The 14267-nt window shown below is 36.2% G+C and overlaps 2 protein-coding genes across 7 annotated transcripts in view; both read left to right on the top strand.

Annotated features, from left to right (window-relative positions):
• Nucleotides 1-1651: 1651 nt before the first annotated feature.
• LOC123673445 (arginine and glutamate-rich protein 1-like) lies at nucleotides 1652-6274 on the top strand. Its single transcript, XM_045607926.1, has 2 exons — nucleotides 1652-1847; nucleotides 5005-6274. Exons 1-2 carry the CDS (start codon nucleotides 1721-1723, stop codon nucleotides 6096-6098), a joined length of 1221 nt encoding a protein of 406 aa, XP_045463882.1. The 5' UTR covers nucleotides 1652-1720; the 3' UTR covers nucleotides 6099-6274.
• Nucleotides 6275-10061: 3787 nt separating this feature from the next.
• LOC123673941 (otoferlin-like) overlaps nucleotides 10062-14267 on the top strand; it is a 218658-nt gene continuing 214452 nt past the window's right edge. For 5 of the 6 annotated variants that reach the window (XM_045608715.1, XM_045608718.1, XM_045608716.1 and 2 more), the window contains exon 1: nucleotides 10062-10196. In XM_045608715.1, the coding sequence (XP_045464671.1) occupies nucleotides 10118-10196 (79 nt within the window). In that variant the 5' untranslated portion in view covers nucleotides 10062-10117. Of the gene's footprint in view, nucleotides 10197-14246; nucleotides 14259-14267 lie in introns of those variants that run through there. The other variant, XM_045608719.1, reaches the window with a different exon arrangement.

Below are 14267 nucleotides of genomic sequence, written 5' to 3'. Positions count from 1 at the left end.
CTATTAAGTACTCATTTCGCCCTTATTCATTATTTTTTTTTGGGATGGGAAAAAAAGAATTAGTTTAATTTTTTATTGGAAAATAAATATATGCACGATATAACTTCCCGATCGAACATTTATTTTTTCATTAAACATTAAACATTTTGCACAAAAAGTCTTGTCAAAGGCTGCAAATGCGGTTTTTCTAAAAATGAAAATGACTTGAAAACGTATTTTGAATTCTTGCATGTGGTAAAAGAGGGCGGTAAATCAGAGGAATATTTGAGATTGCTTAACTCATCCTGAAAAGAGGAGGGATCTTAAAAACGCTGAAAGAGGAGTAGTTAAACTTGGACAGGTCACGAGTACGGCACGTTGTGTACATCCCTGTTATGCGACAAAAGTTTTAAAAGAACAAGTTTATTTCGAAAAAAATGGAGGAAGCAAAGTTCCACGCCTATGTTCATTCGTTTGGGCCATCTTTATTTTTTTTTCATCCACTGGAGATGCGAATTTAGGAGATATCTCCATCAGGTACGTTTAACCTATAAAAACATCCTGGTTCCTGATATGCATCATCATTTTTGATTTCAGCAAAAAATGCTGTGATTTTTGGTAATTTTTTATTGGCTTCCTCCTCAACTTTTTTTTTCCTCTTTGCTGCTCCCGACTGACGTTTGAAACTCATTTTTTTGAGCCTAGAAAAATAACTTCTTATGAACTGTTGGTATGTTTTATTAGAAAATAATAATTTACGTTCTCCACTGTTAGACCCACTATCTAGGGATCACTGTGATTAGGCTATTCAACTTCTCACCCTACTCTTAATTAATAATGTTTGCGCTGCGTTCCCTTTCAAATTTGAAAAGGAATTGTAATTATTGTAGTAGCCGCCCAGAAAGCCAGACGTTTTTATTAAAGAGCATGCCGACAAAAGCCAAAGCAAAAGCAACTCGTAAAAATATAGCAGGAAATCGCCGACCTACTGCGATATTTTATTTATGATTATGGTGAGGCTCTATAAGAATTTTTTATAATTCTTAAATTTGTCGATATTTGTCTTATTTCTGGCCTCTTTGGAATTTCAATCGCGTAGACAAAGGGTTACCAGAATATTTAAGCAAAGTCATTTACCATTATTGTAAAAATGTAGTACCTATCTGTTTTCGGTATATCTGGAAGATGTAGAGATCTGAAAGTATTTTAAGGAGAAAGATGATTTTTTCAAACCCCAGTATGCAAATTTTCAGCATGAAATTATTATTAGTTCTCCACAAACATTTCATAAGCCATCGCGGTGAATTACCCTATATAGTAGGTATACTAATTTATACGCTTCTATGGTCAAAAGGTCGCCAGTTCTAACGCGCATGGAAAAACCAACCAACACTTCGCAAAACGTAAATTCGGACGAATTAGGATGAAAATATCAAACTCATTCGAACGTTCAAATCGTTCTGAGATCGAGGTATGTATTCGGACGAGACTTGCGCATCCATAGTAACCACTACCATTGAAAAGTACGCGTTTGTTCTTGTTCGTTCGGGTCAATCCGTCAGAATCCGTCAGACGAGTTCTTCGTCAGAAGTCAGAACAAGCATCCGTAGTAACCGCAGCATATGAGAGTGGGAAGCCTTGTTTTGTTACAACTAAATTTTCAAATTTTTCAAATTTTCATCCGAATTCGTCCGAATCAGCAGACGTTTTGCAACGTATTGAAACAGGAGACTGGTTCACTATGGATCAATTAATTGCTTGTGTGCAAAAAAACAAGTGTTTGTGGGACACAAGCGACAAAAATTATAACAAAAGAGACATTACTCGGAAAACATGGGAGAAGGTTGCTTCAGAACTTAACACTAGCAGTAGGTACAGTTTTTTATTAATTTTTTTAATCCTTTTTCATTAGGTATTGTTTTTTTCGTGAACTCATATGAAGTAGAATGTTAAGCAATTAGAATGTCAAGTAGGATGCAAGTAGTGTTAATGTGAACACTACATCCATCAAAAACATGAGTTGTAAAGCATAAACTCCTCCACAAAAGTTCACCAAATGTTTATTTATGAGAAATAAAATATTTACTTTCTTGCATCTGAAGGGTTTTTTCCTCCACATGAGATAACTTTTTCAGTTTCAGGCATAATCTTGTCGTTTGCATTTCTAAGAAATTTGGATCAGTTGTCTTGTCGTTTCACAATCTTACAGTCAACCTGACAGAGACCTTCGGTCTTCATCAACTAGGCTTCTTAGACCCGAAGGGTTCACTGATGGCTCTGTTACATCAACAGGGTCTGGTGCCGAAATTGTGGGACCTCGCTTCAATCAGGTTATCCCTCTGGGGAAGGACTGTTCCATTGTGCAGGCACAGAATAGAGAGGCTCTCTATTCTGTGGTGGAGGCTGGGCTCTGAAATCTCTATCCGACGTTAGAGTTGACGCTTTATTAGTAGAGGAGTACAGGTAAGCTCTACGTGAGCCGGGTGCTGGTAACTGTTCGAAAGTAATCTGGTATCCGGCCCATGCGGAGATACCTGGTAACAATAAGGCAGATACACTGGCTAAGCGAGGGGCCAGAGTAGCATTTGTAGGTCCGGAGCCTGCGCTGCCAATCTGTCGCACATCTGTCAGAAGCTTCTTCAGGATTTGACTGAACAAGGAAATTTCCTCGGAATGGAGCACGAGAGATGAGCTAAGGTGGCCGAGGATTCTCATTGAGAGACCGTCCTCGCGCCCTGCGGTCAAAAGACCCCTGTTGCTAGAGAGGAAACAACTTAGTCTGGTAACCAGCTCATTGACAGGCCACCTGTTCAATAAACATTTGAAGAGAATGGGATTGACGAGCTGCCCTCTATGCCGCTGGTGCAGGAGCACTGATGAAACGGTCGAACACATATTATTCAACTGTGGTGACTTAACTGGGTTGAGGTTAACACACCTAGGATATCCAACACCTTCTATTCCTATGGCGAGTGGGACCCCTCCTGCCACAACAAATGGGCCACTGGGCCTCAGTTCAGCTGGATAACCGCCGCACTAAGAAGAAGAACCACATCCTAATACGCTTCAAGAAAGACGGCTTTTACCGCAACTCTGGAAAGAAATTGATCAAGAATACTTGAACAATCTAATCGAAAGTATGCAAAGGCGTTTTCCAGCTGTGGTTGATTTTCGAGGAGGCCTAACTCTGAACTTTATTTTTTTGAATGAACTGATTTTGTACTATGAATATTAAAAATAAATTTTCAACTGAAACTGTGGAACACATATCAAATCTAAAATCATTTAGATTAGTGGGCAAACATTTAGATATATCATATTTGAAAAAATGCTGTAAAAAAATTGAAACTTTTGAAACAGTCTAAAAATCTCTAAACTTCCTAAAATTTTGTGGAGCAGTATATAATAAGATAAACTACACTGCGCAAAAGAATTAACGCACAGTATGGAAATCTCAAATTTATTCTACAACTGAAGGTGTTCTCAATGATAATTATTTTTATCAGAATTATGCATGCATATGTTATCCACTTTCAACGTTTTTCTTCAATACAGATGTTTTTTCCCAGCTGGAATGAAAAAAGATGAGATTATCAGATTTTGAATGTATTGGCTCCATTCTGAAATCGATTGTTCTTTGATTTTGAGTTGTTTCGTTTGATTTTTTACACTCGACCGCTATGCAACGCGAAACAGGCAATTTGACCAAAGAGGAATGTGCCCAAGCGGTAGTTTTGCGAGAAGAAGGGTGGACATACACAAGAATTGCTGAAAGGTTTTGAGTTTCCCATAAAAATATGTCCAGAATGTTGCAGCGATTCAGGGAGACAGGTATGAATGTCCGAAGACCAGGACAGGGTAGACCACGAGTAACAACTGTCATTCAAAAACGTTACTTGAGAGTTTCTTCGTTGAGACAACGGTTTGAAACCGCTCGCCTCCTTCAAAATCAGCTTGAGCAAACTCATCGGGTGCAAATTAGCACTCAGACAATAAGAAATGGCCTCAGAGAATATGATTTAAGGCCTCGTGTCGCGGCAAGAGGACCAGCTCTGACCCCAGCCCATCGAAAGGCGCGTTTGGATTTTGCGAGAGGCATATCCATTGGGAAGAGGCTGATTGGGAAAGAGTTCTCTTCACAGATGAGTCTAGATTCTGCCTCTACCATTGTATACAGACGTCCACATGAAAGATATGCTCAGTGCAATTTCCTGAATACTACTGGTTTCGGGGGAGGATCGATTTAGGTATGGGGTGGAATATCTTTGACTGCTCGTACAGACCTAGTGCTCGTTGATAATGGAGCTATGAATGCTGATAGGTATATAAGGAACATTCTTGAAGAGCATGTAGTGCCATTTGCCGCATACATTGGTGAAAATTTCCTTTTTATAGACGATAATGCCAGACCCCATCGTGCACGCATCGTTTAGGAGTACCTTGAAGAGGTTGAAGTCTCTCGAATGGAATGGCCAGCAAGAAGTCCAGATCTCAATCCGATTGAGCAGGTTTGGGACAACCTCAATAGACGGCTGAGAAGTTCAGAAAATCATCCAGCTACTTATAATGACTTAGGAATCCAACTCAGAGAAATCTGGGAAGGATTAGATCAGAACATTTTAAGATCACTCATTTTGAGTATGAACCGTCGTTGCCGAGCTGTAATTAACGCAAGGGGTGGAAATACCAAGTATCAAATCACTTATCAGCATTCCAGTATTTTGAAAATTGTTTATTTCTCTTCTTTCACATGAGATTCGGTGAAATCCTGAATTTTTCTTCCATGTAATTTGTCTTGTTTCGTTCAAAACCTTCCCGAGAGAACATGAAAAATAAGTTTTTGCGCAGTGTATGTTTCGAATAGCCCAGTGCATAAATCTCTACAAGGAGCTAAGTGCTCGAAAAGACACCCAGGTAGACGGAAATCTGAAATGATAAACAACTCTAATGTACGATAAATCAACATACATAAATAATACTAGGTTACAATTGAAAACATAGACCAATTTATTTATATTTGACCAATTTCAGGTAAACTAGCCAAAACTAAGTGGCAAGGTTTGAGGGACACATTTCGCAAGGAATTGAGCAAGAATCCTAAAAAACGAAGTAGAGACGAAGGTAGAAGGATCAAAGAGTCCAAGTGGGTCCATTTCGAAAGCATGAAATTTTTGAAGGACCAATTACAATTTTCTCCTGATCCTGCAGAAGACGAACCAGAGTCACGAACACAATCTCTCGTACGACCCCAGTACACAAGAGATGATGCCAGCCCTGTTAATGAATTGATAATGTTTGAAGAAGAAGAATTAGAAATATTAGAAGATAAAAATTCACCTGTTAATAAATTGATAAGGCTTGAAGAAGAAGAATTAGAAATATTCAATGAAAGAAATTCAGCTGTAAATAAATTGAAAAAGCTTGAAGAAGAGGAATTAGAATTATTCGAAGAAAGAAATTCAGCTGTTAATGAAGCGATAATGTTTGAAGGAGAAGAATTAGATATATTCGAAGAAAGAAATTCACCTGTTAATAAATTGATAAGGCTTGAAGAAGAGGAATTAGAAATATTCAATGAAAGAAATTCAGCTGTAAATAAATTGAAAAAGCTTGAAGAAGAGGAATTAGAAATATTCGAAGAAAGAAATTCAGCTGTTGATGAATTGATAATGTTTGAAGGAGAAGAATTAGAAATATTCGAAGAAAGAAATTCACCTGTTAATAAATTGATATGGCTTGAAGAAGAGGAATTAGAAATATTAAATGAAAGAAATTCAGCTGTAAATAAATTGAAAAAGCTTGAAAAAGAGAAATTAGAAATATTCAATGAAAGAAATTCACCTGTTAATAAATTATTAAGGCTTGAAGATGAGGAATTAGAAATATTCAATGAAAGAAATTCACATGTAAATAAATTGAAAAAGCATGAAGAAAAAGAATTAGAAATATTCAATGAAAGAAATTCAGCTTTTCAAAGATCGGAAGATCCGGACTATCATTTCCTAATGAGTTTGCTCCCATATTTGAGGAAAGTACCGGACGAAAGAAAAATGTTCGTGAGGACTAAAATCCAACAGGTATTTTGCGAAGAGGAGGAGAGATTAAGAGCTCCAAAATGAGCACAGCCAATCCATTGCTCATTGATTTTCCTCGTATCCTCAATTGACGAATGATAGTTCACTAGTGAAAACCCCATTGAGTGTTTCTGAACTTGATGACATTGTTTCGTTCTTTTCAGCAGTAACGCGTGACCGTGAATATTATTATTGAAAATGATAGTTATTTTTTTGTTCAATTTTTCTGCGTTCAATTTTACTTGTTTGTATTTTATGTTTTGAATATATATTATATAAAAAGTTGTATAGAAAAATTGTTTTTTTGAATACTTCTAATTTTTATTGAAGTAAAGAGTTCAAAGTATAATATATAACGGGTGTTTTTTTTTTCGAGGTATATAACTTTAAGTTGGCATTACTGTTTAAGATGGCGACCGATTTAACAGCTGTCGAGTGATTTATTCTCAGTTTGGTTTGGCAATTTACCATGAATAGACTCACGCCTGAACAACGCTTTCAAATAGTGCAATTTTATTTCGAAAATAATGGTTCTGTGCGGAATACGTATCGTGCACTACGTCCATTTCATTTTGTTTAGCGATGAAGCGCACTTCTGGTTGAATGGCTATGTCAACAAACAAAACTGCCGCAGTTGGAGTGGAGCTAATCCTCAAGTGTATGTCGAAACACCATTACATCCAGAAAAACTGACTGTTTGGTGCGCTTTATGGGCTGGTGGAATCACTCCGCACTTCTTCAAAAACGATGATGCCCAGAATGTTACAGTCAATGGTGAAAGGTATAGAGCCATGATTACTAACTTTTTCATTCCTGAATTGAACAACCATGATGTCCAGGAGCTGTGGTTACAACAAGACGGCGCAACATGTCACACAGCTCGTGCCACAATCGATTTATTGAAAGACACGTTTGGTGACTGCCTGATTTCACGTTTTGGACCTGTGAATTGGCCTCTAAGATCTTGTGATTTAACACCGCTAGACTACTTTCTGTGGGGCTATGTAAAGTCATTGGTCTATGCGGATAAGCCACAAACTCTTGACCATTTGGAAGACAACATTCGCCATGTTATTGCCGATATACGGCCACAAATGTTGGAAAAAGTCATCGAAAATTGGACATCCAGATAGGACTACATCCGAGCCAGCCGAGGCGGTCATATGCCAGAAATCATATTTAAAATATAATACCACAAGATTATCTTGCGGATAAATAAAATTCATGTCAATCGAATAATCCATCGTTGTTTTATTGCAATTTAAAGTTCTATAGCTCTAAAAAAAACATCCTTTACATCGCTGGCCACTACTATCTCCCATCTTGCGAGCAGCGTACGAATCAAATGCGTTTTGTTTCTCGACGTAGCTATGCAACCAGAAGTGGCTTCATCGCTAAACAAAATAAAATGGACGTAGTGCGCGATACGTATTCCGCACAGAATCATTATTTTCGAAATAAAATTGCACTATTTGCAAGCGTTGTTCAAGCATGAGTCTATTCATGATGAATTGCCAAACCAAACTGAGAATGAATCACTTGTCAGAGTCAGCTGTTAAATCGGTCGCCATCTTGAACAGTAATGCCAACATAAGGTTATATACTTCGAAAAAAAACACCCGTTTCTACAATACTTCGAATCATAAATGTATAACCAGTTTTTCACAATAAAGACTCAAACTGCGGAAAAAAACGGTAACATAAGTGGTAAATAACCAAATCAGCCCCTTGCGGAAGGTGGAATTTTTCAGCCAATAGAAACAACCAAATCGACACATTCTGGTTCCAGAGACGATGCGCTAAATACCGGAGTTTATTTGAAAGTAGTGTTAGGCAATAAAGACGAAATATTCTGACTTCCTCCAAGCAACTTTGGATATACTAACAATCGAAGGAGAAAAGGGAATAAAAACTCCCCCATCCAATTGAAAAGATATTACAATAAAGCCTCAAATTGTGGAAAAAAACGGTAACATAGGTGGTAAGTATCCAAATAGGCACCTTGCGGAACGTGGATTTTTTTAGCCAATAGAAACAACCAAATCGACACATTCTGGTTCCAGAGACGATCCGCTAAATACCGGAGTTTATTTGAAAGTAGTGTTAGGCAATAAAGACGAAATATTCTGACTTCCTCCAAGCAACTTTGGATATACTAACAATCGAAGGAGAAAAGGGAATAAAAACTCCCCCATTCAACTGAAAAGATATTACAATAAAGCCTCAAATTGTGGAAAAAAACGGTAACATAGGTGGTAAGTAACCAAATAGGCACCTTGCGGAACGTGGAATTTTTTAGCCAATAGAAACAACCAAATCGACACATTCTGGTTCCAGAGACGATCCGCTAAATACCGGAGTTTATTTGAAAGTAGTGTTAGGCAATAAAGACGAAATATTCTGACTTCCTCCAAGCAACTTTGGATATACTAACAATCGAAGGAGAAAAGGGAATAAAAACTCCCCCATTCAACTGAAAAGATATTACAATAAAGCCTCAAATTGTGGAAAAAAACGGTAACATAGGTGGTAAGTAACCAAATAGGCACCTTGCGGAACGTGGAATTTTTTAGCCAATAGAAACAACCAAATCGACACATTCTGGTTCCAGAGACGATCCGCTAAATACCGGAGTTTATTTGAAAGTAGTGTTAGGCAATAAAGACGAAATATTCTGACTTCCTCCAAGCAACTTTGGATATACTAACAATCGAAGGAGAAAAGGGAATAAAAACTCCCCCATTCAACTGAAAAGATATTACAATAAAGCCTCAAATTGTGGAAAAAACGGTAACATAGGTGGTAAGTAATCAAATCGGCACCTTGCGGAACGTGGAATATTTTAGCCAATAGAAACAACCAAATCGAGACATTCTGGTTCCAGAGACGATCCGCTAAATATCGGTGTTTATTTGAAAGTACTGTTAGGCAATAAAAACGAAATATTCTGACTTCCTCCAAGCGTCTTTGAATATACTAACAATCGAAGGAGAAAAGGGAATAAAAACTCCCCCATTCAACTGAAAAGATATTACAATAAAGCCTCAAATTGTGGAAAAAACGGTAACATAGGTGGTAAGTTACCAAATCGGCACCTTGCGGAACGTGGATTTTTTTAGCCAATAGAAACAACCAAATCGACACATTCTGGTTCCAGAGACGATCCGCTAAATACCGGAGTTTATTTGAAAGTACTGTTAGGCAATAAAAACGAAATATTCTGACTTCCTCCAAGCAACTTTGGATATACTAACAATCGAAGGAGAAAAGGGAATAAAAACTCCCCCATTCAACTGAAAAGATATTACAATAAAGCCTCAAATTGTGGAAAAAACGGTAACATAGGTGGTAAGTTACCAAATCGGCACCTTGCGGAACGTGGATTTTTTTAGCCAATAGAAACAACCAAATCGACACATTCTGGTTCCAGAGACGATCCGCTAAATACCGGAGTTTATTTGAAAGTACTGTTAGGCAATAAAAACGAAATATTCTGACTTCCTCCAAGCAACTTTGGATATATGTACTAACAATCGAAGAAGAAAAGGGAATAAAAACTTGCCCACTCAATTGAAAAAATATTACAATAAAGCCTCAAATTGTGGAAAAAAACGGTAACATAGGTGGTAAGTAACCAAATCGGCACCTTGCAGAACGTGGAATATTTTAGCCAATAGAAACAACAAAATCGACATATTCTTGTTCCAGAGACGATCCGCTAAATACCGGAGTTTATTTGAAAGTATTGTTAGGCAATAAAGACGAAATATTCTGACTTCCTCCAAGCGACTTTGGATATACTAACAATCGAAGAAGAAAAGGGAATAAAAACTTCCCCACTCAATTGAAAAGATATTCCGAGAGGGATTCTAACCGAGTTACCACCCTCTTCTGTTCAGGTGGAATACGTCAAGTCCCGCTACATCCTTCCATTATCCCGTTTCCCGCTTCTGGACGGCCGCAGGCGCCTGCGGCATCGCGACGCGGAGTAGGCCAGATCAACAAGTATTCGGGACCGAGTCGCAGCGCGGTTGTAGTGAACGCGCGAGCGTGGCCGCGATATCATGTCGCTTTCCGTGAAAATCAAACAATTCCAGATACCCAAATGCAAGGGGGAAAAATTGGCCAGGATTGAGTTTAGAGGTAGGAGAATTTTTATTCATTGTTTCAACCTCAATAGGGGTGGAACTGATCGAACAAACTTAATTTTTATCAACTAATGAACTGTAAAATAATTTAAAAATACCTTTCGAACCCTTGTTCAATGAAACTAGAAAGGTTATTTTATACAAGGTGTTCCTAAATTGGAGGTACTAACGAAAATTACATATTCTTCGGACATTTTAAGGAAAAATATCCTATGAAGAGTATAATTAAAATAATTATACTTGAAACGATCTCACAGAAGACATAAGCCAATTCCCGGTATGTTGAAGTAAGTTTTCCCTAAAAACAAAGGAAAAAATTCTTTTTTCCGTTATTACGGCCCGTTTCGCTATTCACAAAATTCCATACATCCCTGGAATGATTTTCCGATCCCTCCAATAGGCCGAACAAAGCATTATCCTATATTTTCCATGTACGATACGCAACAATATTTCAGTGTTTGAATTTTTGAACAACTTTTAAGAGTCTTCCAATCTTTGGCTAGCTTCTTTTATTCCGCGATCATTCTATGGATTTTTTGAAATTTCAAATCTTTGTTTTTGTAAGAATATCTGAGCCAACAGCAACCGTCGAATTCAAACAGAAAAAAGAAATTCTGGATTATTATCCATGTGGATGGTAATGCTTCTAAAATATGCTTAGGATTTCCCTCCAGAAAATATGTGACAATTACCTATGCCATTCTACTTATTCTGTGTAGTGGTGGGATAAAAGCTTTCAGAGAAAATCAAACAATTCCTGATACTCAAATACAAGGGCGAAAAATTGGCCAGGATGAAGTTCAGAGTTAGGAGAATTTTAATTAATTGTCTGAACCTCAATAGGGGTGGAACTGATCGAACATATATAATTTTCAACAACTAATGAACTGTATAATAATTTGAAAATTTATAAAAATACCAATATTTTGAACCCTGGATTAGTGAAAATAAAATTCTTTGTTTTTGATCACATGATGACATTCACATGAACATTCGAATCTTTATTTTATAAAAGGGATTCCTAAATTGGAGTTAAAAACGAAAATGATATGGCCTTCGGACATTTTAAGAAAAAAAGTCCTATAAACAGTATAAAATAGTAATACTAGTAATACTCACAGAAGACATGAGCCATTTCTCGAACTGTTGAAATAAGTTTTCCCTCATAACACAGGGATACATTTTTTTCCGTTATTTCTACCCGTTTAGCGATTTACAAAATTCCATACATCTCTGGGATAATTTTCTAATCCCACCAATAGACGTCAGTGATAGTTTTTTTGACTCTTACCTGTACCTTCGTAACGATTTTTCAGTGTTTGAATTCTTGGATAACAAAATAACGCAGTCCTTCAATAGTTAGTAGCTTCTTTTATTCCGCGATCATTCCACGGATTTTTTCAAATTTTCAATCTTTGTTTTTTTGAGAATATTTGAGCAGACAGCAACTGTCGAATCAAAACAGTATTTCAAGAGAAAAAAAGTATCAACAGAAACATCTGGATTATAATCCATGTAAATGTTAATCTTTCTTAAATCTTCTTTGGCTTTCCCTTCCGAAATTCTGTTAGTTACCTATGCCATTCGACTTGTTCCGTGTAATGGTCGGATTAACGTGTAAAAATCAAACAATTCCAGATACCCTCATACGGGAAAAATTGGCCAGGATTGAGTTTAGAAATAGGAGAATTCTTATTCATTGTTTCAACCTCAATAGGGGTAAAACTGATCGAATATGCATAAATTTTATCAACTAATGAACTGTAAAATAATTGAAAAATTTATAAAATACCAATCTTTTGAACCCCCTTTTAGTGAAAACATAATTCTATGTTTTTGATCACATGATGACATTGACATGAACATTTGAATGGTTATTTTATACAGGGTATTCCTATATTAGAGGTACAAACGAAAATGACAGATTCTTCGGAAATTCTAACAAAAAAAATCTTTAAACAGTATAAAATAATAATACTTGAAACGTGTCCACAGAAAATACGGATAAATTATTTTTTCCATTATTTTGACCTGTTTCGCGATATACAAGAACCTCTGGGGTAATAATAATAATATAATAATAATTTTTATTTTCCTCAGCTACAATATTACAAAGCATTGCATAAGGAATGGTCAAATTGAACAATAGAACAAGAACAGAACTTTATTCTACTAATGAAATCAAAATGAGACTCAACAAATTCACCAAAACGAAAGAAATAACAAAATATCTCTAAAGTTACCCTAAAAAATCAATCAAACTATAAATACATTTCGACACAAGGTAATCTTCAAGTATTTTCTTAAATCGAGGCAAAGGTAGATCTCATTCGGTATCATATTGGAAAAACGAGGTAATTTTCTGATTTCTCCAATAGGCCCCATAATAGTTTCTTTTGACTGAACAAAGCATTCTTCTATAATTAACCTCTTACCTGTACGTATGAACCTAACGATTTTTCACTACTTGAATTTCAGAACAACGAATAACATCCCTTCAATCGTTGGCTAACTTCTTTTAGATCGCGATTATTCCATGGATTTTTTAAAATTTTCAATCTGTGTTTTCGTGAGAACATTTGAGTGGACAGCAACTATTGAATTGAAACAGTATTCCAGAAAAAAAAAGTATAAAAAGAAACATCTGGATTATCATCCATGTAAATGGTAATGTATATAAAATCTTCTTAGGCTTTCCCTTCCGAAAATCTGTGACAGTTACTTATGTCATCCTACTTGTTCCATGGTCGGATTAACAATCGAATCGAACAATTCCAGTTACTCAAATGCAAGGGGAAAAATTTGCCAGGATTGAGTGTAAAGGTAGGAGAATTTTTTTTCATTGTCTCCACCCCAATAGGTGGGACTGATTGAACATACATAATGTTTATCAACTAATGAACTGTTCAACAATTGAAAAATACCGTTCTTTCGAACCCTCCTTCAGAGAAAATAGAATTCATGTTTCTGAACACATAATAACGTTGACATGAACATTCGAATGGATATTTTATTCGAAGTGTTTCTGAACTTAAATGACAGATTCTTCGGACACTTTGAGAAATGAAGTCCCATAAACAGTATATAACAGTAATAATTGAAAAATGTTCACATGACATGAGCTGATTCCCGATGTGTTGAAATAAGTTTTCTCTCACAACCGAGGGATACATTCTTTTTTCCTTTATTTCGACCTGTTTCTCGATATAAAGAATTCCATACATTATTGGGATAATTTTCTGATCCCTGAAATATATATAATAATTGAAAAATTTTTAAAAATACCAATCTTTCGAATCCTTCATCCGTGAAAACAGAATTTTATGTTTCTGATCACTCGATAACATTGACATGAACATTCGAATGGTTATTTCACACAAGGTGTTCCTAAATTGGAGGTACAAACAAAAATGACAGATTCTTCCGACATTTTAAGAAAAAATATCCTATAAAGAGTATTCAATAATAATACTAGAAAAATGCTCACATGCAGGCATGAGCCAATTCCCGATGTGTTGAAATAAGTTTTCCCTTCAACAAAGGGAGTAAAGGGATGAATTCTTTTTTCCGTTATTGCGTTCCATTTTGCCATTTACAAAATGCCATACATCTCTGGAATGATTTTCCGATCCCTCCAATAGGCTGAACAAAGTATTCTCCTATATTTAACCTTCTCTTCCATGTACGTTAGTAACAATTTTTTACTGTTTGAATTTTTGGACAACTATTAAGAGTCTTTCAATCTTTGGCTTGCGTCTTTTATTTCGCGAACATATAGCATGAATTTTTTTATTTTTTTTCAACTTTGTTTTTTTTTTGTGAGATTATCTGAGCAAACAGCAACTGTCGAATTCACACAGTATTTCAGAGTGAAGTATTGAAAGATTGAAAGAAACATCTGGATTATCATCCATGTAAATGGTAGTGTTTCTTATATCTTCTTAGGATTTCCCTTCAGAAAATCTGTGAAAGTTTCTTATGCCATCCTACTTGTTCTGAGTAGTGAAAATCAAACATTTCCAGATACTCAAATGTAAGGCCAGGATTGAGTTTAGAGGTAGGAGAA

Source organism: Harmonia axyridis, chromosome 2 (genome assembly GCF_914767665.1).
Source record: "Harmonia axyridis chromosome 2, icHarAxyr1.1, whole genome shotgun sequence".
Taxonomy (NCBI): Eukaryota; Metazoa; Arthropoda; class Insecta; order Coleoptera; family Coccinellidae; genus Harmonia; species Harmonia axyridis.
Note: the sequence above shows the minus strand (reverse complement) of the source record. Positions and strands in the feature narration are given on the sequence as shown.